This window comes from Gorilla gorilla, chromosome 10 (genome assembly GCF_029281585.2).
Source record: "Gorilla gorilla gorilla isolate KB3781 chromosome 10, NHGRI_mGorGor1-v2.1_pri, whole genome shotgun sequence".
In the NCBI taxonomy this organism is placed as follows: Eukaryota; Metazoa; Chordata; class Mammalia; order Primates; family Hominidae; genus Gorilla; species Gorilla gorilla.
The window spans coordinates 36,257,602-36,277,645 of record NC_073234.2 but is presented as its reverse complement, the minus strand read 5'-3'; the positions used below and the strand labels follow the sequence as shown (position 1 = coordinate 36,277,645).

Here is a 20,044-nt window from a genome sequence, read left to right as displayed (position 1 = left end):
ACATACCTACAACATACTGATTTTTGACAAAGTAACAAATATATATACAGTGAGGAAAGGACATCCTATTCAATAAATGGTGCTGGGAAAATTGGAGAGCCATATACACAGACATAAAATTGAACCCGTATCTCTCACCATATATAAAAATTAACTGAAAAAGGATGAAAGACGTAATTGTAAGGCCTGAAACTATAAAAATCCTAGGGGAAAACCTAGGAAAAACTTTTCTGGACAATGGTCTAGGCAAAGAAATTATGACTACACCCTCAAAAGGAAATGCAACAAAATAATACACCAATGGAACTTAAACTACAAAACTTTTGTTCAGTAAAAAAAAATAATACTAATAATCAACAGAGTATACAGACAAACCACAGAATGGGAGAAAATATTTGCAAACAATGCATCTGACAAAGGGCTAATATCCAGAATCTACAAGAACTCAAACTACTCAATAAAAAAAAGAAAAAAACCTCATTAAAAAGTGGGTAAAGGACATGAACAGACATTTTTCAAAAGAAGACATACAAATGGCCAATAAATATATAAAAATGCCCAACATCACTAATCATCAGAGAGATGAAAATTAAAACCGTAATGAGATATCATCTTATACTCATCAAGATAGCTATTATTACAAGGTCAAAAGTCAAGAGATGTTGGTGAAGATGAAAAGAAAAATGAATGCTTATACACTGTTGGTGGGAATGTAAAACCTCTACGGAAAACAGTATAGAGATTTCCTGATGACCTAAAAATTGAACTGCCATTTAATCCAGCAATCTCACCACAGGGTGTCTACCTAAAGGAAAAGAAATCATTTTATTAAAAAGACAACTGACTTGTATGCTTTCTACAGCACTAGTGACAAAAGCAAAGTCATGGAATCACTCTAAATTTCCATTCACTGATAATTAGATTAAAAATTTTGTATATACGTATACACTATGGAATACTAGTGAGCAATTAAAAACTGAAATCATGTCTTTTATAGCAATGTGGATAGAAATGGAGGCCATTATCCTGAGTGAAATGATTCAGAAACAGAAAGTAAAAAATGCATGTACTTACTTTGATGTGGGAGCTAAACAATGGGCACACAAGGACTTACAGAGTGGAATAATCGACATTGGAGACCCTAAAGTGTGGGAGGGTGGAAGGGAGCGGGAGGGAAGAAATACTACCTATTGAATATAAAGTACACTATTCGGGTGATGGGAACATTACACCCCAGACTTTACCACTGCACAATATAATCCATGTTTCACAACTACAATTGTATCTCTAAATCCATAAAAATGAAAAAATTTAAAACCAAAACAGCCTTTTTTTCACCTCCCATCTTCATGCACTAGTTTTGTTTAGGTTAATAGTGATGAGCATATAATGAAATCCAATGGTCACTTTCTAGTCCATAACTCCTATGAACTCTCAGCAGGCCTTGACATAGTTTCTTTATTCACTGCTTCTTCATATATTCTTCACTGTGCTTCAAGGACATGATCCTTTCCCAGTTTTCCTCATAACTCATGGGACCTCCTCAGTTTCCTTTAGTGTCTTCTCCTTCTATTATTAATCTCTAAAGTTAGAGTGCCTGTTGTTCCTAGGATGTAGTTTCTATCTGCACCCAGTCCCTAGAAGATCTCAATGTGGCATTGGATTTAAATAGCATCTGTATATTGCCAACTCTAGATTTGTGTCTATGGCTTTAGTGATTTTCCTAAATGGTGGATTCTACATATGGCATTGTTGGTAGATACCTAACAGGCAGCTCAGTTTTACAGGGACATAAGAAATTTTGCTTTTCCACTTCCTCCAAACTACCCTTCCTTAGTATTTCCCCTTTTGTTCAATAGTATCACCATCTTTCCAGAGCTCAGGCCAGAACCTTGGGATCATCCTTAAATTATCTTTCTCACATGCCACATTCAATCAACCAGCAAATCATATTGGCTTTGCCTTAGAAAACAAAACAAAACAAAGAATGAAGCACAAATATCTTTCCACTTCCTTTATCATAACCATGCTCAATAATACCTCATTGTGAAGAATGATCATAGCCTTTTGTTTTCCCTGATTTCATTCTTGTCTTCCAAAAACAGAAGTCATGCACAGTCAGAGTGATCTTCTCATTAGGTAAGCCTTAAGCATTAGGTAATACTAATGCTTAAACCCTCTGGGGCTTCTGAACACACTTAGAATAAACTCCAAAGCCTTTCCTGTGAACAATATAATCTGGATCACGCTAGCTCTGTCATTGTACTTCGTACCTCTCTTTTCCTCACACACTTTTTTCTAACCTTGTATGTATCAAGTACGCTCCACCCAAGGGCCTTTGTCTTCGCTCTACCTTGCCTAGCTTGTTCCTTTCCTCTCCTCATTTAGCATGGCTTGTAGCTTCTCTCTTCATCTCTTCATTTAGGTCTCTTGTCACATAACTTTCACAATATCTGAACTAGCGTCTCTTACCTATCCCCACTTTTTCTGTTTTCTGACTCTGATTTTTCTTTCTAGTGTTTCACATTTACCCTGTTTTACATATTTACTTGCTTATTTGTTTATTAGTTCTTCTATATACATTCACTCCCTGTACCCTATCCCCACTGGATGCTAATGAAGTTTTATCATTTTCGTTCACATTTGCATCCTCAGTGCATGGATTTGTGGCTGATACACATAATGAATATGTACTGGATGAGTAAATGTCTACACTCCTGCTGAGTCTAGTTTTAGCAATAGCCTTATGATGCAAGCATTAGAAAATCATTAATAAAATGAAGCTTATATTTGTATTCTCCAGTCAGCTTCAGAAAACTTTTCTTCAAAGGAAATCAAAGGCAGGTGAGAAATTAATAAATGCTCTGATAAGTGGTAATGTTGATTTAATCACTTTTTATTCAGATAAAATATAACTATCATCAAGGATGGAACAATGTTTTTAAAACTCTCCTTTTCTCATGAAAAGGTTTCAATTAAGAAGCTAAAACATGTTGAGAGGCAAACTAGTATGAAATTATGAAATGAATTTTTATAAGTTAATGAATCTGTAATTTGGAAATATAGAAGGCTTCTTCTGAATTGACATTTTATATTAAGATGAAGCTATACTTGTGGAATATTTACGGTATGAAATTTAAGAAAATTTGCAGGCAGGGTGAAAATTTAACAACTGTAAACTGACTTAGTTTACAGGTTTATATTCATGTTAACAAAAGTTAAAACACATTGTTGGTTGCTTTTTTTTTTTCCTACCATGTCATGCTGCTGGCTGGCCATGAACTTACGATCAACTAGTAGGTTTTAAAAGTACAACTAGGTGTCACCCCAGGTCACTCTATTTATCATGTATATTTTTAAGATCTACATGCATGTCTTTACATGTTTCCCGTTTTAGGTGATTGCATGCTTCTTTTGGCCAGTAGGGCACACATTATCTGCTTCCCCCCAACTCTCCAAACATCATCTGCCATACCCCTCTCACACAGTGTGTTCCAATAAACTGGCTTCTTTTCATTCCTCAAAAATTCTAGCTCTTTCCTGTCTTAAGGAAACAGCACCTAGACCCTCTCCCTGAAAGCCCTTCATTTGGCTTTTTCTTTACATCTTTAGATATAATGTCACTTCTTTTGAGATGTACTCTGGGAGTCTTTCCCCTCACATCCCCTTACTTTAATCCTAAATTTAGTTTCTCTTTTTATTCCTTTAATTGGCAGTCTTTTTCCTTATTAAGACAAACAGCAATTTGTAATTATGTGTTTATTTTTATACTTATTTGTCTCACATCAGTCTTCTCATTTTCTAAGCTGTGAGATAACAGGTACCTTATTGGTTTTACTTACTAGGAAATATTCTTCATCGAACATCATATCCTGTCTAAATAACTGTCTAATAAGTGAAAAAAGGAATGAATTATTTCCACATATTTTTCTTATTCCCTACAAGGGTATCATGAAATACCAGGTCAAAAGCCATGCTGTGGGTGAATTGAAAGCATTAGAATTTCATTACAAGTTGAAGTTTGTATTTATACCTGGTTGCTAAATGTTTTCTTTCAATGAAATCAACAGATGATTTACTCTAACTGGCTCATTAAGATGCAATGCAACTCAAAATTAAAAGTTCTTTTACAATCACACAAAGATTCTCCTACAATCAAGGCAATTGCCAATCAGTGTGTGCCTTAAGATTTTTATTAAAGAGAAAGAAAGTATAGAGCCTAGATGTGACAATGGAAGTATCAGAGACAAAAATTATTAATGATGTTATTGAAAGATCAAAATAATTCTAAGAAAATGCATTCTTAAAGAATTAAAAATTGACAAAATATGAATTTGAGCTCAAAATACAGAAAAATATGCCTATCATTAGGTGTATTTTAGTCTAATATACATGACAATGTTTTACAGGATCATACTTACTTCACAGTCAACAAGATAAATGCGGTACCTCCTGTTGCAGAGAACAAAGAGTTTATGACTTGAATTGCAACATAGATGAAAAATTTCCTTGTACAAGTATTATCTCTTGGGCATTCACCCAAATGCGCTGAGTAATTTCTGTTCTGGAGACCAGTTACTTCCACACAACTACAGTTATAAAACACCTAAAAATAGGTTTTGAAATATTAACAAATACATTTGCCAAATACAACAGGGCTATGAATACATTCCATTATATTTAAAGAAGTCTCAAACTAAAATATTTACAGTTTAAAAAGTGTTATAAAAATATAGTTGCTTAATAGTGAAAGGCAAAATAGCTCCCTGAATTTAGGAATTTAAGAAATTAGTGTATGAAATTCTGTATATAATTTTTTCATTAATATACGTTATTTAAAATATTTCTCTTCCACCCACATTTTCTTTCCAAAATACACATTCTTACTCTCTTTGGCAGGTTCTAAGTATTAGGGACTTACTCTGGGAAAGAATTACCAAAAGAATCAAGAAAATATAGTTTGAAAAGGGACAAAATCTAGCCACTCATGAAAATGGGACAGAGTGCAGAGGAAATAGAGCCAGGCAGAGGTGCCAGAATTCTACTGAAGCAGGCAAAAGCAACATTCAAGACCATAATGACAGGTGATAAGATATATTATATTATTACCAGAAAGGTTTAACACAAAAGAATGTGCTGGCTAATGGTTAGAATATAGAAGACGAATATTAGGAACAAGTAATTTTAGAGATCAGGCAGGCAGTGTATGTGGTTAGGTGGTTTTAATAAATTCTGCTCTGCTTCTAGGCTAAAGATTTAAGTTCATCTTGAACCTACTACTGCTAAAGACTATTTACTGAAGGAGCACTTGTAAAAGAATTGGCCAGGCGTGGTGACTCGCACCTGTAATCCCAGCACTTTGGGAGGATGAGGCAGGCGTATCATGAGGTCACGAGTTTGCGACCAGCCTGGTCAACATGGTGAAACCCCGTCTCTACTAAAGATAAAAAAAAAATTAGCCGGGTGTGGTGGTGTGAACCTGTAATCCCAGCTACTTGAGAAGCTGAGGCAGGAGAATTGCTTGAACCCAGGAGGTGGAGGTTGCAGTGAGCCGAGACCATGCCATTGCACTCCAGCCTGGGTGACAGGGCGAGACTCCATCTCAAAACAAAAAAAAGAATTTAAATCCATACTCGTATGGTTCAAGAAAGATTCCTTTTTTCCTTTTATTTTTTTTCAATAGGAATAATATGGAGGAATCTTTTATGGAGCAAGCACATTGGCCAATGAAACCCAGCTTTGATACAGAGAGCATTATTTTAACAATTTTACTGAGGATTTAGTAAAGGAACTTTGCAGTAGCCCCCACATGGCATAGCCATTGCCAATATTAAGATGATGTCTCCATGAAGACAGAGCTCTCTTTAGGATACTAATATCACCTCTCTTTCAGGTCTTCACTACTGGACAACACAGGACCAGGGATTAAATGGGGTACTCTTACTGAAAGATACTATAGCAGATGAATATGAGATGTGGGCTTTTAAGTATAGTCTTTGGGCCACAAATGTGCAAGTTTACTAAAGTTGTAGCCTATCTTCAAGGAAACTAGGATGCTTTATTCTTCAAATTTCTCCATGCCGTTTAATAATACATTGGTAGGATATTGGGCAAGGGAAAGATAGAAAATGTTTAGAATTGAAGCATGGAAGAGTGTGGTAGAGAGTCATAATCGCAGCTGACTATATTGCTAATGTTGGTAATAGGGAAAGGGCCTGAAAAATAGTTATGCAACTTGTGAGATGTTGAATTGATTGTAGGTATGGGGGACAGCATACCTAATTTCCAATCATTGGGAGTTACCCAGGATATTGGGAAAAATAGGATATGTGTCACATGGAAAAAAAAAAGCCTTTGAGTTAGGAAAGAAATGGAATTTCCAATGGATATGCTGGCAATCAGCGAGTAGGATACTAAACTATACTGAGTAAAAGAAGTGCCAGCTTTGGGAACATCAAAATAGGAAATCAAGAATAGGGAATTCAAGTGAACATGAAGACTTGACTCATTTCTTGGAAAGTCCAAGGCCACAGTGAGTCCCTAGCTAAACTTATCAGGATATATATATTAAAATGCAAATAGATTATTGTTCTCGTAAAGCAGGTAGTGCTGACAACAGGCTAACTCTGAACTTTCCCCTAACTTCCAAAGGGTAAAGTAATTCCAAATAATAAAAATCATGTGCTTTAGTCAAATGAGATGCTTCTTAGAGACCCTAAATGCATTCAAATTCTAACAGGTCATATTCTTAAAATCTCAAGAAAAAAAGTGGGTAATCTCTAATTAGAATTCAAGTAACAGAGAAGTCTGATTGTGTCCTAAGCAGAGTTTTATATGAAGCTTTGTTTATACTTCACAGCTATCACAAGGACAGATAATACTGGAATCTTTTTGTTTTATCTTTTTATTGGAGACCTTAGTTATAGGAAGATTTGATAAGTAATTATTAAATCAAATCTGTGATTTTGATTAAGGAGAGGAGAAAAAGTGAAAACTAATACTCACTGTATGCTTTTTAATACCACTTGAGGATTTGCATCCTGCTAGACAAGGTGACAGGTAAGTTATTCCATTGTTCCCACAGACTGGTTCCCACTGACTTTCATCACAATTGCACTCTGAGTTGCAATAAGAAAGTGGTACATCTACATGAGATGCCACTGAATTATTTCTGAAAATATATGATAGAAATATGTCAAAAAAAGAGAAAGAGGAAGTAGAGAAAGAGCAGAAGAGGGAGACAAGGGGATAAGGAGAGGGGAAATAGAGGACGAGGAAGACAAGAGGAAAAGAGAAGAGAAATAAGAGAAAGGGTTTTCCTTTAATTAGACAGAGAAATTTGATTTGCTGATGTCAAAATGGCAATTTTTGTAATGCTTATTGACTTTTAACTCTCCTTCTTTACCAAGACATGACTTATGACCTAGAAAAAGTAAAACTTAAAAAAGAAATAAAAGAGGTTAGATAAGACTTAGACAAGAGGTCTTTATCATTCTATCAATGAAACTTTACATTATATGTAACTTCATTTTTCTGAGACTCAGTTTCTCTTCAGGGAGGTAATGGCATTAGACCGAGGTTCCTCTAAGCTCACTTTAAAATCCTCTGAATCTATGCATGTTAGTTAACATTGTTGAATTTTACAATCTATATTTTAACTACATAAAAAAAAAGATTTCAATGTAGTTAAAACCGAACCTCTGAGGAATAAAAAATCAAGAATAACAGAATTAGTTGAAAAAGGATAAAAAATCTCTGCATATTTTCTGAATAAAACTATAATATTGTTTATACTGATTTACTTTACAATATAATTATAAATCATAAGATATAATTTTATATTATGACTAACATTATAAAATGTTATTTGTATAATGTTCAAGCTTAAAGATTTTAAGTTATTTGTTTTGTAAAGATATGACAATATTAAGGATTTATAAAATATCTTCAAATGAGTATAGAATTTAAATTAAGAAAAATAAGGAGATTGATAATTTAGAAAATACATTATGAATAATTTTATTTAATGACATCTGATACCTCTAATAGCTCAAATTTGTGTCTTAATCTTAACATTGCTAGCCATATAATGTGTGTGTTTCTCTAAATCTCACTTTCCCATCTATAAAATTGGGGTAAAAGTGTCTACCACTCATTTTAATTACCCAGAAATTATAGGTATTATTATTTCAACCAATGTTGCTTTTCCTTGGAAGGAATAAAACAAATTTTTATTGTCTTAGGAAATGGACATTTTAAGAATCTGAAAATTGAAATTTCTCTCAATTAAAATAAAGTTTAATTACAATTGTTTTCTACCTTATTTTACTTGCACATAATCTTTTAATTTGATGGTTAACATATTACACAATTTATATAGCAATATATACAAACCCATCATAGGTCAAGGTTAGGCCGGCAACTGATTTGCTTTCACAGATTAGAGGGAAATATAGAAGTTGAAACAAGAAGGATATCATTGAAGTAAGAAATGAAAATTTGGCAATTCCAACTAAAGACAATTTGAATTTTTTAATGATAAATCCTCCTAAAAACATTCCAGTTGCAATCGTAGGAATGGTTATGATTCCTAGAAATAAAAGAAGAGAAAAAAGCTATAATTATACGAATATGGTTTTTCTGATATGTCTTTATATATAAAACACAGTGTATATCAACCAAATTCACCCATTCTTATTTCTTTAAGAGAAGGGTGGCGAACCTGGGAGGCGGAGCTTGCAGTGAGCCGAGATCGCGCCACTGCACTCCAGCCTGGGCAACAGAGCGAGACTCCATCTCAAAAAAAAAAAAAAAAAAAAAGAGAGAGAGAGAGAGAGAAGGGTGGCACACTAGGGTGGAGGTAAGGGACAAGTATACCCACATGAGAGACAAAAATAATTTATTTTGGCCAATTATGAGGGCTTGGCTTCCTCACAAGAAAAAGGCAGTGGCTAAGAATATTTATGTGTCTAAAAAGGTTATTTCTATGAGGAGCTTTCTTTTTTTCTGGCAATCAACAACAAAAACAAAATCTTTCTTTCTCTGAGATTTCTACCCCACCATCTAAAAAATCCTTTATACATTTCTCAAAACAGAGTTTCAATCCTCAATAACTCACTCCAATTTTGCCCAAGGCTTTAGAATTAAATTCTTGAATTAATCTCTTTATTATTCATAAAAGACATATCTACCATGATATGATAAAAATGTCTACATACAGGATTAAAAATGACTGATCCCTGTTACATTTTTTCCATTTCACAGTCCCGTAAGTGTTATTAAAGGTGAAGATTCCTCTAACAAAAAATTCAAGCCAGGTTATTGGGAGTCAAAACTGAATCTTTTAAGTTTAAATCTGTCAGTTCAACAGGGAGATCATCCAGAAGCCTGTTCCAATGCTTCAGTACATTCATTTTCTAATTATTACTTTCCTATGTACATATGACCTAGATACATACCATTTGATACACTGTTTAACTCATCAAATACTTATCAAATTTCTACAAGGTTTCTACAATACTGGAGTTGTGGGAAAAGGGATATAAGATAACCTTTCCTTAATGAGAAGGTCTCAATATGACTTTGAAAATAGGTATTGTAGCAAAATAAACCTCTCTAAAATATGACATTTGTTTTGAATCATGCATATTTTGTAATGTATTTAAATTGATTCTCCTTCTGAAAACATTATGTCTTTTGTAAGTAGCTGAGGCCTTATTTCAGTCCATGAATTATAGGATTATAATGGTTATATTATAAAAGGGTTTGTCTCAGGATCTCCGTACTATATTATAAGATCCAATTATGCAGATACCATGTCTAAATATTTTATTCACAAGCAATTTTTTTCTTTAGAATTTCACCTATAGAATTAAATTCACCTAACATGAGATGCAACTTCAAATGCAGAACAACGATGATATCACAAGATGGAGAAATTTTGTAAAGTTTGAGACATAATAAGATTACATTTAGTAAAATATAAAATCACCTTCATAATAAAATGTGACTTGGAACACAAGTACTCAGCAGTGTTTCATTTATCAAGCAAACAGGTAAAAAATATGTCTTACCCAACAAAAAGTTAGCCTGAGATGCAGACTGACCATACTGTTGCTCCATATATTTAAAGACGTAAGTAAAAGAACCAATAAAGCTGCTTACTTGTAACAATGTCAAAAGCAGAAATATAACATACAGGGGATTGGTAAGGATGCTTTTCAAAGACTGGAAAAAACCTATAGAGTTATAAAAATAACACATTTCAATAATAAAATATATATTAATATCTGAATTTTGTAAATATAAGTTATATAAGACTTAAGGTTACAAATGATTTGTGAGGCTTTCTAAGAGAGTCGTGACCTTTGCTCAAAATAAATGGAACATGTGAATTAACCAAATTGTTAAATTTTTGAGGTTAAATAGGAACTCAGATGTCATCTAAGCTGAACTTCTATACAATCATAACTCACTATAATGTTGATCCATTAAAAAATGGATCAATAAACAATTCAAGTGACATTATGCTACTTGAGAGAAATTTGCTCAACTTTTGAACACTTCTCATTGTTTACATGTTGTCTTTGTAATGAACTGGAATTTTCTTTGCTTTCTAATCAGTCTTAGTTCTACTCAAGAATATATGGAATAAATCTAATTTTTTTTTCTGACTATAGGTACTTAGTATTTTAACCATTCCTAATGAGCACCTAATTAAAATTCGCTTTACTATTCACGTCACTACCCTTAAAAAAAACAGTTCATAATATAGAAAATGTTTACAGTTGCCCCTTTTTTTGCACCTTATTATCTTCTTTATTCTTTTTGGGCTCACAGTCAACCCTGGTCCTTATAGGTTTAGAAAATCCATTAATTGGCTGGGCGTGGTGGCGCCTGTAATCCCAGCACTTTGGGAGGCCAAGGCAGGTGGATTGTCTCAGCTCAGGAGTTCCAGACCAGCCTGGCCAACACGGTGAAACCCCGTCTCTACAAAAATACAAAAAATTAGCCGGGCATGGCAGTGTGTGCCTGTAGTCCCAGCTACTCGGGAGGCTGAGGCAGGAGAATTGCTTGAACCTGGGAGGTGGAGGCTGCAGTGAGTCAAGATTGCACCACTGCACTCCAGCCTGGGTGACAGAGTGAGACTCTGTCTCAAAAAAAAAAAATTCATCAATTGTTATGGATTTGATTAAAGTAGAAACATAGCATAGACAAAATAAAAAATCTTTGATATGCTGTTTTTAGTATGCATGTTAAACTACAAAAACTTATCAATGATGTGCTGGTAAATGTTTAACAACAGATTCATTGGGAAACAAACTCAATTTTTGATATTTTTCAATTTCCATGGTAATACATGATGGTAAATTCTCCTACCATGGACAATTTCAAGCTACCAACGCAGCTGAAATTGAGCAATCCACTCTCATGAGTGAATACACAAGGCTCCAGCATCCATCCCATTGCTCTTGGGTTAGTGTGGTGGAGAGGAGAAAATAACAACAGCAACAAAAAAGGTAAGTGAAGGAACTGATGAGAGAAAGAACATGGGTTACTTTGGAAAGTTTGTAAGTTTACTTCAATGAAAACTTTAAAAAGTGCCAAGGGTTTAGGTGTTGGTTGCACTGCATCAGGTTTTACTACTTCACCATTTCTCCCTAATCTGAAAACTGCTGTCAATACCTTACCATTTGATATATCTTGCTCTGACAGCTGCCAGATCATTCTCTTGATTACTGCTTCTCAATGGTACTCCATTAGCCCATATGGCTTATATTCGAAAGAGGCACCACTATCAAGTGCTAAAGAATCCTAATTCACATTATTGACTCCAAATATCTTAATTACTGATGTTGCTTTTCACTTCATTTTTGAATACTTAGGTAAGATTATATATGTATATATATACTTTTAATTCATATATAAAAATTAATTTAATAAGATATAATTTTAATTACCAAGAAAAATAATCTTACTCTAATTACCTAGACAGACTCCTCTCCTGACTTCCATCTCCTTATTTCATCTCTACACCTGAGAATAGCTAAATATAACCTACCATAGTACTTAAGATACTTTATTACAGTGATCTATATACTTCTTAATATCATCCACTAGGTTCTCAAAAAATAAAGGCAATGTTCTATTACCAGAGAATAGTATGATGGCTGGTATCATTTGTTAAATAAATAAATGAATGAAAAATTATAATCCTTTAAACCCTCACAGTTTATACTATATTATATTAAAATGAATATATACTTTTTGGCTTACAAGCAACAGATGTTTGTAGCCTTTGATTGGTTTCTCTCTTCTAAAGAGCAGAAACCTAATCCTCTTCCCCTTTTTATGTACTCAAGACATATTTGTTAATTTTAATAGGAGTTTTAGAAAAAGTAATTCAGCTAAATTTAGCAGAGAAGAAAGCTAACTCTAGATGATTTGAGTATGCTTTTTTTTTTACTCACTTCTCCGTTTCATTGAGATCAACAATTCCAAGTTGACAATGAATGTTAAATACTTACCAGTCACATTTTTTGTAACATTTTTTCCTTGGTTGGTCAAATTAGCTGTTTGATTTCTATCATCATTTGTTTTCAGCACATGCAATGATAGTGAAACTTTTCTTTCTTTTTGTGGTTTATTTGGATTTTGCGGCAAGAAAAAAAATGGTATGGAAGAAATAATGGAAAATAGTCCAGACACAAGGAAACCAAGCCACCAAGCTCCAACCCAACGAGAGTCCTTAGGAGTTATTCTGATAGTGCCTAGGAGAAACAGTTAAAAGAAGCCAGTCAAAAATTGTTTTGAAATACAGTAGGTTCTGGGAAATAATGATAATGATTGCAGTCATCCATAGATGAAGAAAGTAAACCAAATGTTTACTTTCAATTCTAAAACACTATTTTCTTTTCATATTTTGTTATCTCTGAAACTAGGTTGATGACATCTTGCAATTGCTATTGTCCAGGAGTCAGTCATGACACTGTTTGCACTGCCTGATCTTGTGTGCACTTGGTGGCTTTTCAGATTTCATGACTGGACAGCTGTCATCATTGGACATTTAACTCCTCAGACCATTTAATAACTATTCATGGAAGAAATATGAATCCTCACTGTTGTCTGAAAATGTTGGAATCATCTAATGAGGTCAAGAAAGCATCAGAAATAAAATTTAAGCAGCTGGCAAAAAATACTTAGAGACAATAAAGGAGCTTCCATCCACAGCACCCTAACTACCCAGGAACCTGCATTTGCAACTCTCCAGACAGCACAGAGGATGAAAAACTATGCAAAATGAAAATCTGAGTTTAAGAGTAACCCAGAAATATTGGACTCTAAATGTTAGAAATCATTTAACCATTTTATTTCAACTATATTTCCCTTAAAGTATGTATAAGAGTAATGTGTAAATGCTATATCTCAAATGTCAATGGGTTATTTTAGTAGGTAGAAAATATACAGTTTAAGTAATAGGAATGCATCCATGAGATATCAGCAAGATACCAGAATAGGAAGCACAGATACCTTTTTCTCCATGAACATACTGATTCAACAGTAATATTCAGATCAATTTCATTTGTGAGAAATACAGAAGCTAACTGAGAGATTGCTATACATCAGGAAAGTACAAAACCAGATACATAAAAACCAGTAAGATAATTGAAGACATCCTCTTGCCATTCTCCTCCTCAGTATTATGCCACACAATTGGGAAAAACTAGCAGTTTAAACTGGCATGTGAACACTTGACACAGCTCTTCCCTCTGGCTTAACACAGAGCGAATGTGTGAGAGAAAAAGAAACAAAAAATGTGGCAATTCCTCAAGGATCTAGAACCAGAAATGCCATTTGATCCAGCAATCCCTTTACTGGGTATATACCCAAAGGAATATAAATCATTCTATTATAAAGATACATGCACATGTATGTTTATTGCAGCATTATTCACAATAGCAAAATCATGGAACCAACCCAAATACCCATCAATGATAGACTGTATAAAGAAAATGTGGTACATATACACCATGGAATACTATGCAGCCATAAAAAGGAAGGAGATAATGTCCTTTGCAGGGACATGTATGAAGCTGAAAGCCATTATCCTCAGCAAACTAACACAGGAACAGAAAATCAAACACTGCATGTTCTCACAAGTAGGAGATGAACACTGAGAAGACATAAACACAAAGAGGGGAACAATACACACTGGGGCCTGTCATGGGGGCAGAAGGAGGGAGAGCATCAGGACAAATAGCTAATGCATGTGGGACTTAATACCTAGGTGATGGGTTGTTAGGTGCAGCAAACCACCATTGCACATGTTTACCTATGTAACAAACCTGTACATTCTGCACATGTATCCTGGAACTTAAAGTAAAATAAAATTTTTGAAAAATGCTCCCAGCTTATCCTTGGGGAGAGAAAGGGCTGGACTGCACATTCAACATTTCAACCTTTCCAAGTGCTACCCAATAGATTAGCTTCTATCTCATCTGTCTCGAAGTACTGACAGGACCCAGCATATGCCAGACACCTGGGAACTACAGAGAATAAAGATGAGCCAGTATGTGGACATTTATCACAGATCCTGCCCCCTAGGTTAGAGTGCAGAGTGAGCAGGCAAAAACAAACAAAAACAAAAACAACAACAACATCTCAGCTCTTAGCTCCTCCATGGGGAAACAAAGATTTGGACCACATATATAACATTTCATCTTTTCTGAGTTCTATCAAGGAAAGGTATTTTGTCTTCCTTGTCTTTAGGTTAGACATACACTTGGCCCCTGGGTGCTACAAAGAACACAAAAATGATGATTTAAACTAGCACATGGGCACTTGCCAAGTTCTTCCTGCCCCTAGATTTAAGCAGAGTGATGAGGTAAGAAATCTCAGCTTCCAAATTCTCCATGGGAAGGGAAAGAGTTGGACAGCATGCCAAATATTCAAACTTTCCTAAGAGTTGACTAAGGACTGTCTTCTGTCTCAAATGTGTAAAGGTGCTGATAAGACCCTGCATACTCTAGATGCCTGGGGGACCCTAAGACAAAGATAGATGTTTGGACGACCATGAAAATTTGAGATGCCCAAGAAGATATAGCTGGGCTGATTGATGAAGGTTTTCTCCTACAATAAGGCCAGTCCATGAAGAGTTGGAGAGGTGATTCTTTTTTTCTAAGGCATAGATTGCAAAATATTTTTTCTAATACCAGCTCAGCCACAGTAAAATAGGGCACCAGGCAGAGTTTTGAGGCCCTAACTCATGCACAACATTTCTAGGCACATCCTGGGCCAAAAAGGAATCCACTGCCTTGAAGGGAAGGACCCACTCCTGGCAGCATTTATCATCAATTGACTAAAGAGCCCTCAGGCCCTAAATAACCAGCAGTGGTACCAAAGTAATGCAAAGTAATGCACTCAGGGCCTTGGGCTCTGAGATTTGCTGACTTCAGGTGTGACCAAGCACAATCCCAGCCGTGGTGGTTACGGTGAAAGACTCCTTCTGTTTAAGAGAAGTGGTGGAAAAATAAAGGCGACTTTGTCTTGCACCTTAGGTAGCAGCTCAGCTACAGTAGAACAGAGCAACAAGAAGCCTTTTGGGGTCCCTGAGTCCAGGACTAAGCTCTTGGAAAGCATTTCTAGACCTGCCCTGGGCCAGAGGCAAGTCTAGAAATGCTGTCCAATAGCCTAGTCCTGGACTAAGAGACCCACTGCCCTGAAGGATGAGTCTCTGAGACCTGGCAGCATTCATAATAAACTGACTGAAGAGCCCTAGAGCTTTAACTGAACATGGGTGGTGGCCTGGCAGAATCTTCCTTGGGCCTGTGGTGGTGGTGGACACAGGGAGAGGCTCCTCTGCCTGTGGCAAGGGGAGAGAAGAGCAAGAAGAACTTTGTGCTGTGGTTTGGGTGCCAGCATAGCCACAGTAAAATAGAATATCTATTACAGGTAAATTGCAAAGGTTTTTTGCTCCAATCCTTGGCTCTCAGACAGCATCTGTAGGCCAGCCTGAGGCCTAGAGGAACTCACTGCATTGAAGGGAAGGATACAAACCTGGCCGGCTTGGCCAACTACTGATTGTAGAGCCCTTGAACTTGAGTTAACACAGATGGTAGCCCGACAGTAGTTAAAGAGGGCCTTGGGCAAGACCCAGTGCTGTGCTGGCTTCAGGTCTTACCCAGGACAGTCTCAGTGGTTGGGGGGCCACAAGGATGCTTGCTTGCATCAGTGAACCCCCAGTTCCTGGCAGCTCAGCACAGAAAGAGCAAGACTACATTTGCTTTGGAGAAAGTAGGGGAAGAGAACAAGAGTCTCTGCCTAATAATCCAGAGAATTCTTCCATATACTTTCCAAGGCCACCAAGGCAGTACCTCTCTAAGACCGTAAAAACCACAGTATTATTGAGGTTGTGGCCAAAGTCCCTTCATATACCTAAAAAGCCTAGTAAAGAAGGATGGGCAAAAACAAACCCAGACAACAAAGACTACAATAAATACCTAAGTCATCAATGCCCAGACACTGATGAATAACATAAGCACTAAGATGAGCCAGGAAAACATGACCTCACCAAACAAATTAAATAAGGCACCAGGGAACAATCCTGGTGAAACAGACATATGTAATCTTTAAAACAGAGAATTCAACATAGCTATTTTGAAGAAACTCAGAGAAATTCAAGATAACACAGAGAAGGAATTCAGAAACTATCAGATAATTTAACAAAGAGACTGAAATAATTAATGCCAATACTATTCAAACCATTCCAAAAAATGGAGGAGCAGGGAATATTTCCAAACTCATTCTGTGAGTCCAATATTACCCTGATACCAAAATCAAACAAACACACATCAAAAAAACTACAGGCCAATTTCTCTGATGAATATTGATGCAAATATCCTCAACAAAATAGTGACAAACCAAATTCAACAATACATTAGAATGATCCTTCATCATGACCAAGTGGGATTTATCCTGGGATCCAAAGTTAGTTCAACATATGCAAATCAATAAATCTGATACATTATATAAACAGAATGAAAGGTAAAAATCATATGATCATTTCAATTGATGCTAAAAAAGCGCTTGATAAAATTCAACATCCCTTCATAATAAAAGCCCTCAAAAATCTGGGAATAGAAGGAACATACCTACCCAAATATATCTACAGATTCAAATTCATATGGAACCAACAAATGGCCTCAAATAGCCAAAGCAACCTTGAGAAAGAACAAAGGTAATGGTTCACACTTCCTGATTACAAATATATGTCAAAGCAAAAGTAATTAATACATTACAGTAATGGCATAAAGATAGATATGTAGACCAATAGAATGGAATACAAAGCCCAGAGAAATCTGTGTGTATACAGTCATCTGATCTTTGACAAGGGACCACGATAGTGAAATAACTGTTTCTCTGATAAATGGTGTTGAGAAAACTGGATATTCACATACAAGAAAATGATGTTATACCCTTATCTTATATATACTGAAAAAATAAACTCAGACTATGTTGAAGACTAAAATTTAAAACTAGAAACTATAAAATTCTTAGAATAAAACTTAGAGAAAGAATTCCATTACATTTGTCTTAACAATAATTTCATGGATGTACCACCAAAAGCACAGGCAATAAAAGCAAAATTAGACAAACGGAACTGGTCAAACTAAAAAGCTTCTACCCAGCAAAAGAAATAATCAACAGAGTGAAAAGGCAACATACGGAATAAGAGAAAATATTCATAAAGCATATATGTGATAAGGTGTTAATTCCTAAAATGTACAAAAAATTCCTACGACTCCATAGCAAAAAAAATATAATTGCCTGATTTAAAAATAGGTGAAAGACCTGAATAGAAATTTCTCCAAAGAAGGTATAGAAATGAACAACAGGTATATGAAAAGATATCCAACATCACTTATTATCATAATAATGCAAATCAAAAGCACAATTACGTATCACCATACACCCATTAGGATGGCTATTATCAAAAATAAAGAATGAGAAAAGTGTTGGCATAGATGTGGAGATATTTGAACACTTATACACTGTTGGTAGAATGCAAAATTGTGCACCTGGTATAAAAAAATAGTATGAAGTTTCCTCAAAAAATTAAATATATAACTACCATATGATGGAGCAATCTCACTTCTAGGTGTATATCCAAAATAACTGAAATCAGGATCTCACAGAGATATTTCCATTTGCATGTTCATTGCAGCACTCTTCACAACAGTCTAAATGTGAAAACAACCTAATATCTACAGAGAGATGAATAAACAAAGAAAATGTGATATATACGTATAATGAAATATTATTCACCCTTAAACAGAAAGGACATCCTGCAATATGTGATAACGTGGTTGAACTTTGCCAACATTGTGCTAAGTGAAATAAGCCAGTCACAGAATAACAAATACTGAGTGTGGGCGGCAAGCCACCCAGGTGCCGAGGCAAGAGACCAAGGACACGAGCTGTTCCAGTATAATAAAATATAAAACAAGAATAGTTATACCAGATATAGATCTTAGATATGATTATATATGAATATCATTAATCACTAGTTTGTAGCAATTACTCTTTATTCCAATATTATAATAATCCTCACTCTATAATCATAACCTAGGAAAAGCCAGGCCATACAGCGACAGGAGCTGAGGGGACACAGTGAGAAGTGACCAAAAGACAAGAGTGTGAGCCTTCTGTTATGCCCACACAGGGCCACCAGAAGGGCTCCTTGGTCTAGCGGTGATGCCAATGTCTGGGAAGACGCCCGTTGCCAGGCGGACCACGGTCTAGCGGTAGCGAAAAGTGTCAAGGAACAACACCCGCTACTTAGCAGACCGGGAAAGGGAGTCACCCTTTCCCCAGGGGAGTTTAGAAAAGACTCCGCTCCTCCACCTCTTGTGGAGGGCCTGATATTAGTCAGGCTTGCCCGCAGTTATCCGGAGGCCTAACCGTCTCCCTGTGATGCTGTGCTTCAGTGGTCACGCTCCTAGTCCGCCTTCATGTTCCATCCTGTACACCTGGCTCTGCCTTCTAGATAGCAGTAGTAAATTAGTGAAAGTACTAAAAGTCTCTGATATGCAGAAATAATGGTGTAAGTTGTCTTTCTCTTTGTCTCCTCTCTCTTCTCTGCCTCGGCTGCCAGGCAGGGAAGGGCCCCCTGTCTAGTGGACATGTGACCCACATGACCTTACCTATCATTGGAGATGACTCACACTCTTTACCCTGCCCTTTTTGCTTTGTAGCCAATAAATAACAGCACAGCCAGACATTCGGGGCCACTACTGGTCTCCGCGCATTGGTGGTAGTGGTCCCCCGGGCCCAGCTGTCTTTTATCTCTTTGTCTTGTGTCTTTATTTCCACACTCTCTCGTCTCCGCACACAGCGAGAGACCCACCGACTCTGTGGGGCTGGTCTCTACAACTGAGTGATTACATTTATGTGAGGCATACAAAAGAGTCAAACTCATGAAAGCAGAAAGTAGAATGGTGATTTCCAGTGGTTGTGGGAAAGGGGAAATAGGGAGTTCCCAGTCAATGGGTATAAAAAGTTTCATTTATACAAGATGAGTAAGCTCTAGAGATCTGCTGTACAACATTGTGCCTGTAGTTAATAATACTGTATTGTACAGTTGACCTTTGAATAACATGGGATTTAGGGTGGCTGACCCCCCAAACAGTTGACAATCTGTCTGTAACTTTTGGTTCCCCAAAAACTTAACTTGAATCTGTAGATATATTTGGGTAGGTATGTTCCTTCTATCCCCAGACTTTTGAGGGCTTTTATTATGAAGGGATGTTGAATTTTATCAAGTGCTTTTTTAGCACTAATAGTTGGCCAGAATTATTACCAATAGCATAAACAGTCAACATATATTTTGCATGCTGTATGTATTATAAACTGTATTCTTTCTATAAAATAAGCAGGAGAAAATGACATTTAGAAAATCACAAGGAAATGTGTTTACTATTCATTAAGTGGAAGTGGGTCATAACGCTTTTCATCCTCATCTCTTCACATTGAATAGGTAGAGGAG

At 36.0% G+C, this 20,044-nt stretch overlaps 1 protein-coding gene across 3 annotated transcripts in view; it reads right to left on the bottom strand.

The window, feature by feature from the left end:
* SLCO1B3 (solute carrier organic anion transporter family member 1B3) overlaps nucleotides 1-20,044 on the bottom strand; it is a 110,753-nt gene that overhangs the window by 30,369 nt on the left and 60,340 nt on the right. For all 3 annotated transcript variants that reach the window (XM_031001151.3, XM_055358077.2, XM_055358078.2), the window contains 5 exons: nucleotides 12,528-12,770; nucleotides 10,074-10,238; nucleotides 8,395-8,590; nucleotides 7,006-7,171; nucleotides 4,422-4,606 (listed from right to left, as the gene is read on the bottom strand). In XM_031001151.3, the coding sequence (XP_030857011.2) occupies nucleotides 4,422-4,606; nucleotides 7,006-7,171; nucleotides 8,395-8,590; nucleotides 10,074-10,238; nucleotides 12,528-12,770 (955 nt within the window). The remainder of the gene's footprint in view (nucleotides 1-4,421; nucleotides 4,607-7,005; nucleotides 7,172-8,394; nucleotides 8,591-10,073; nucleotides 10,239-12,527; nucleotides 12,771-20,044) is intronic.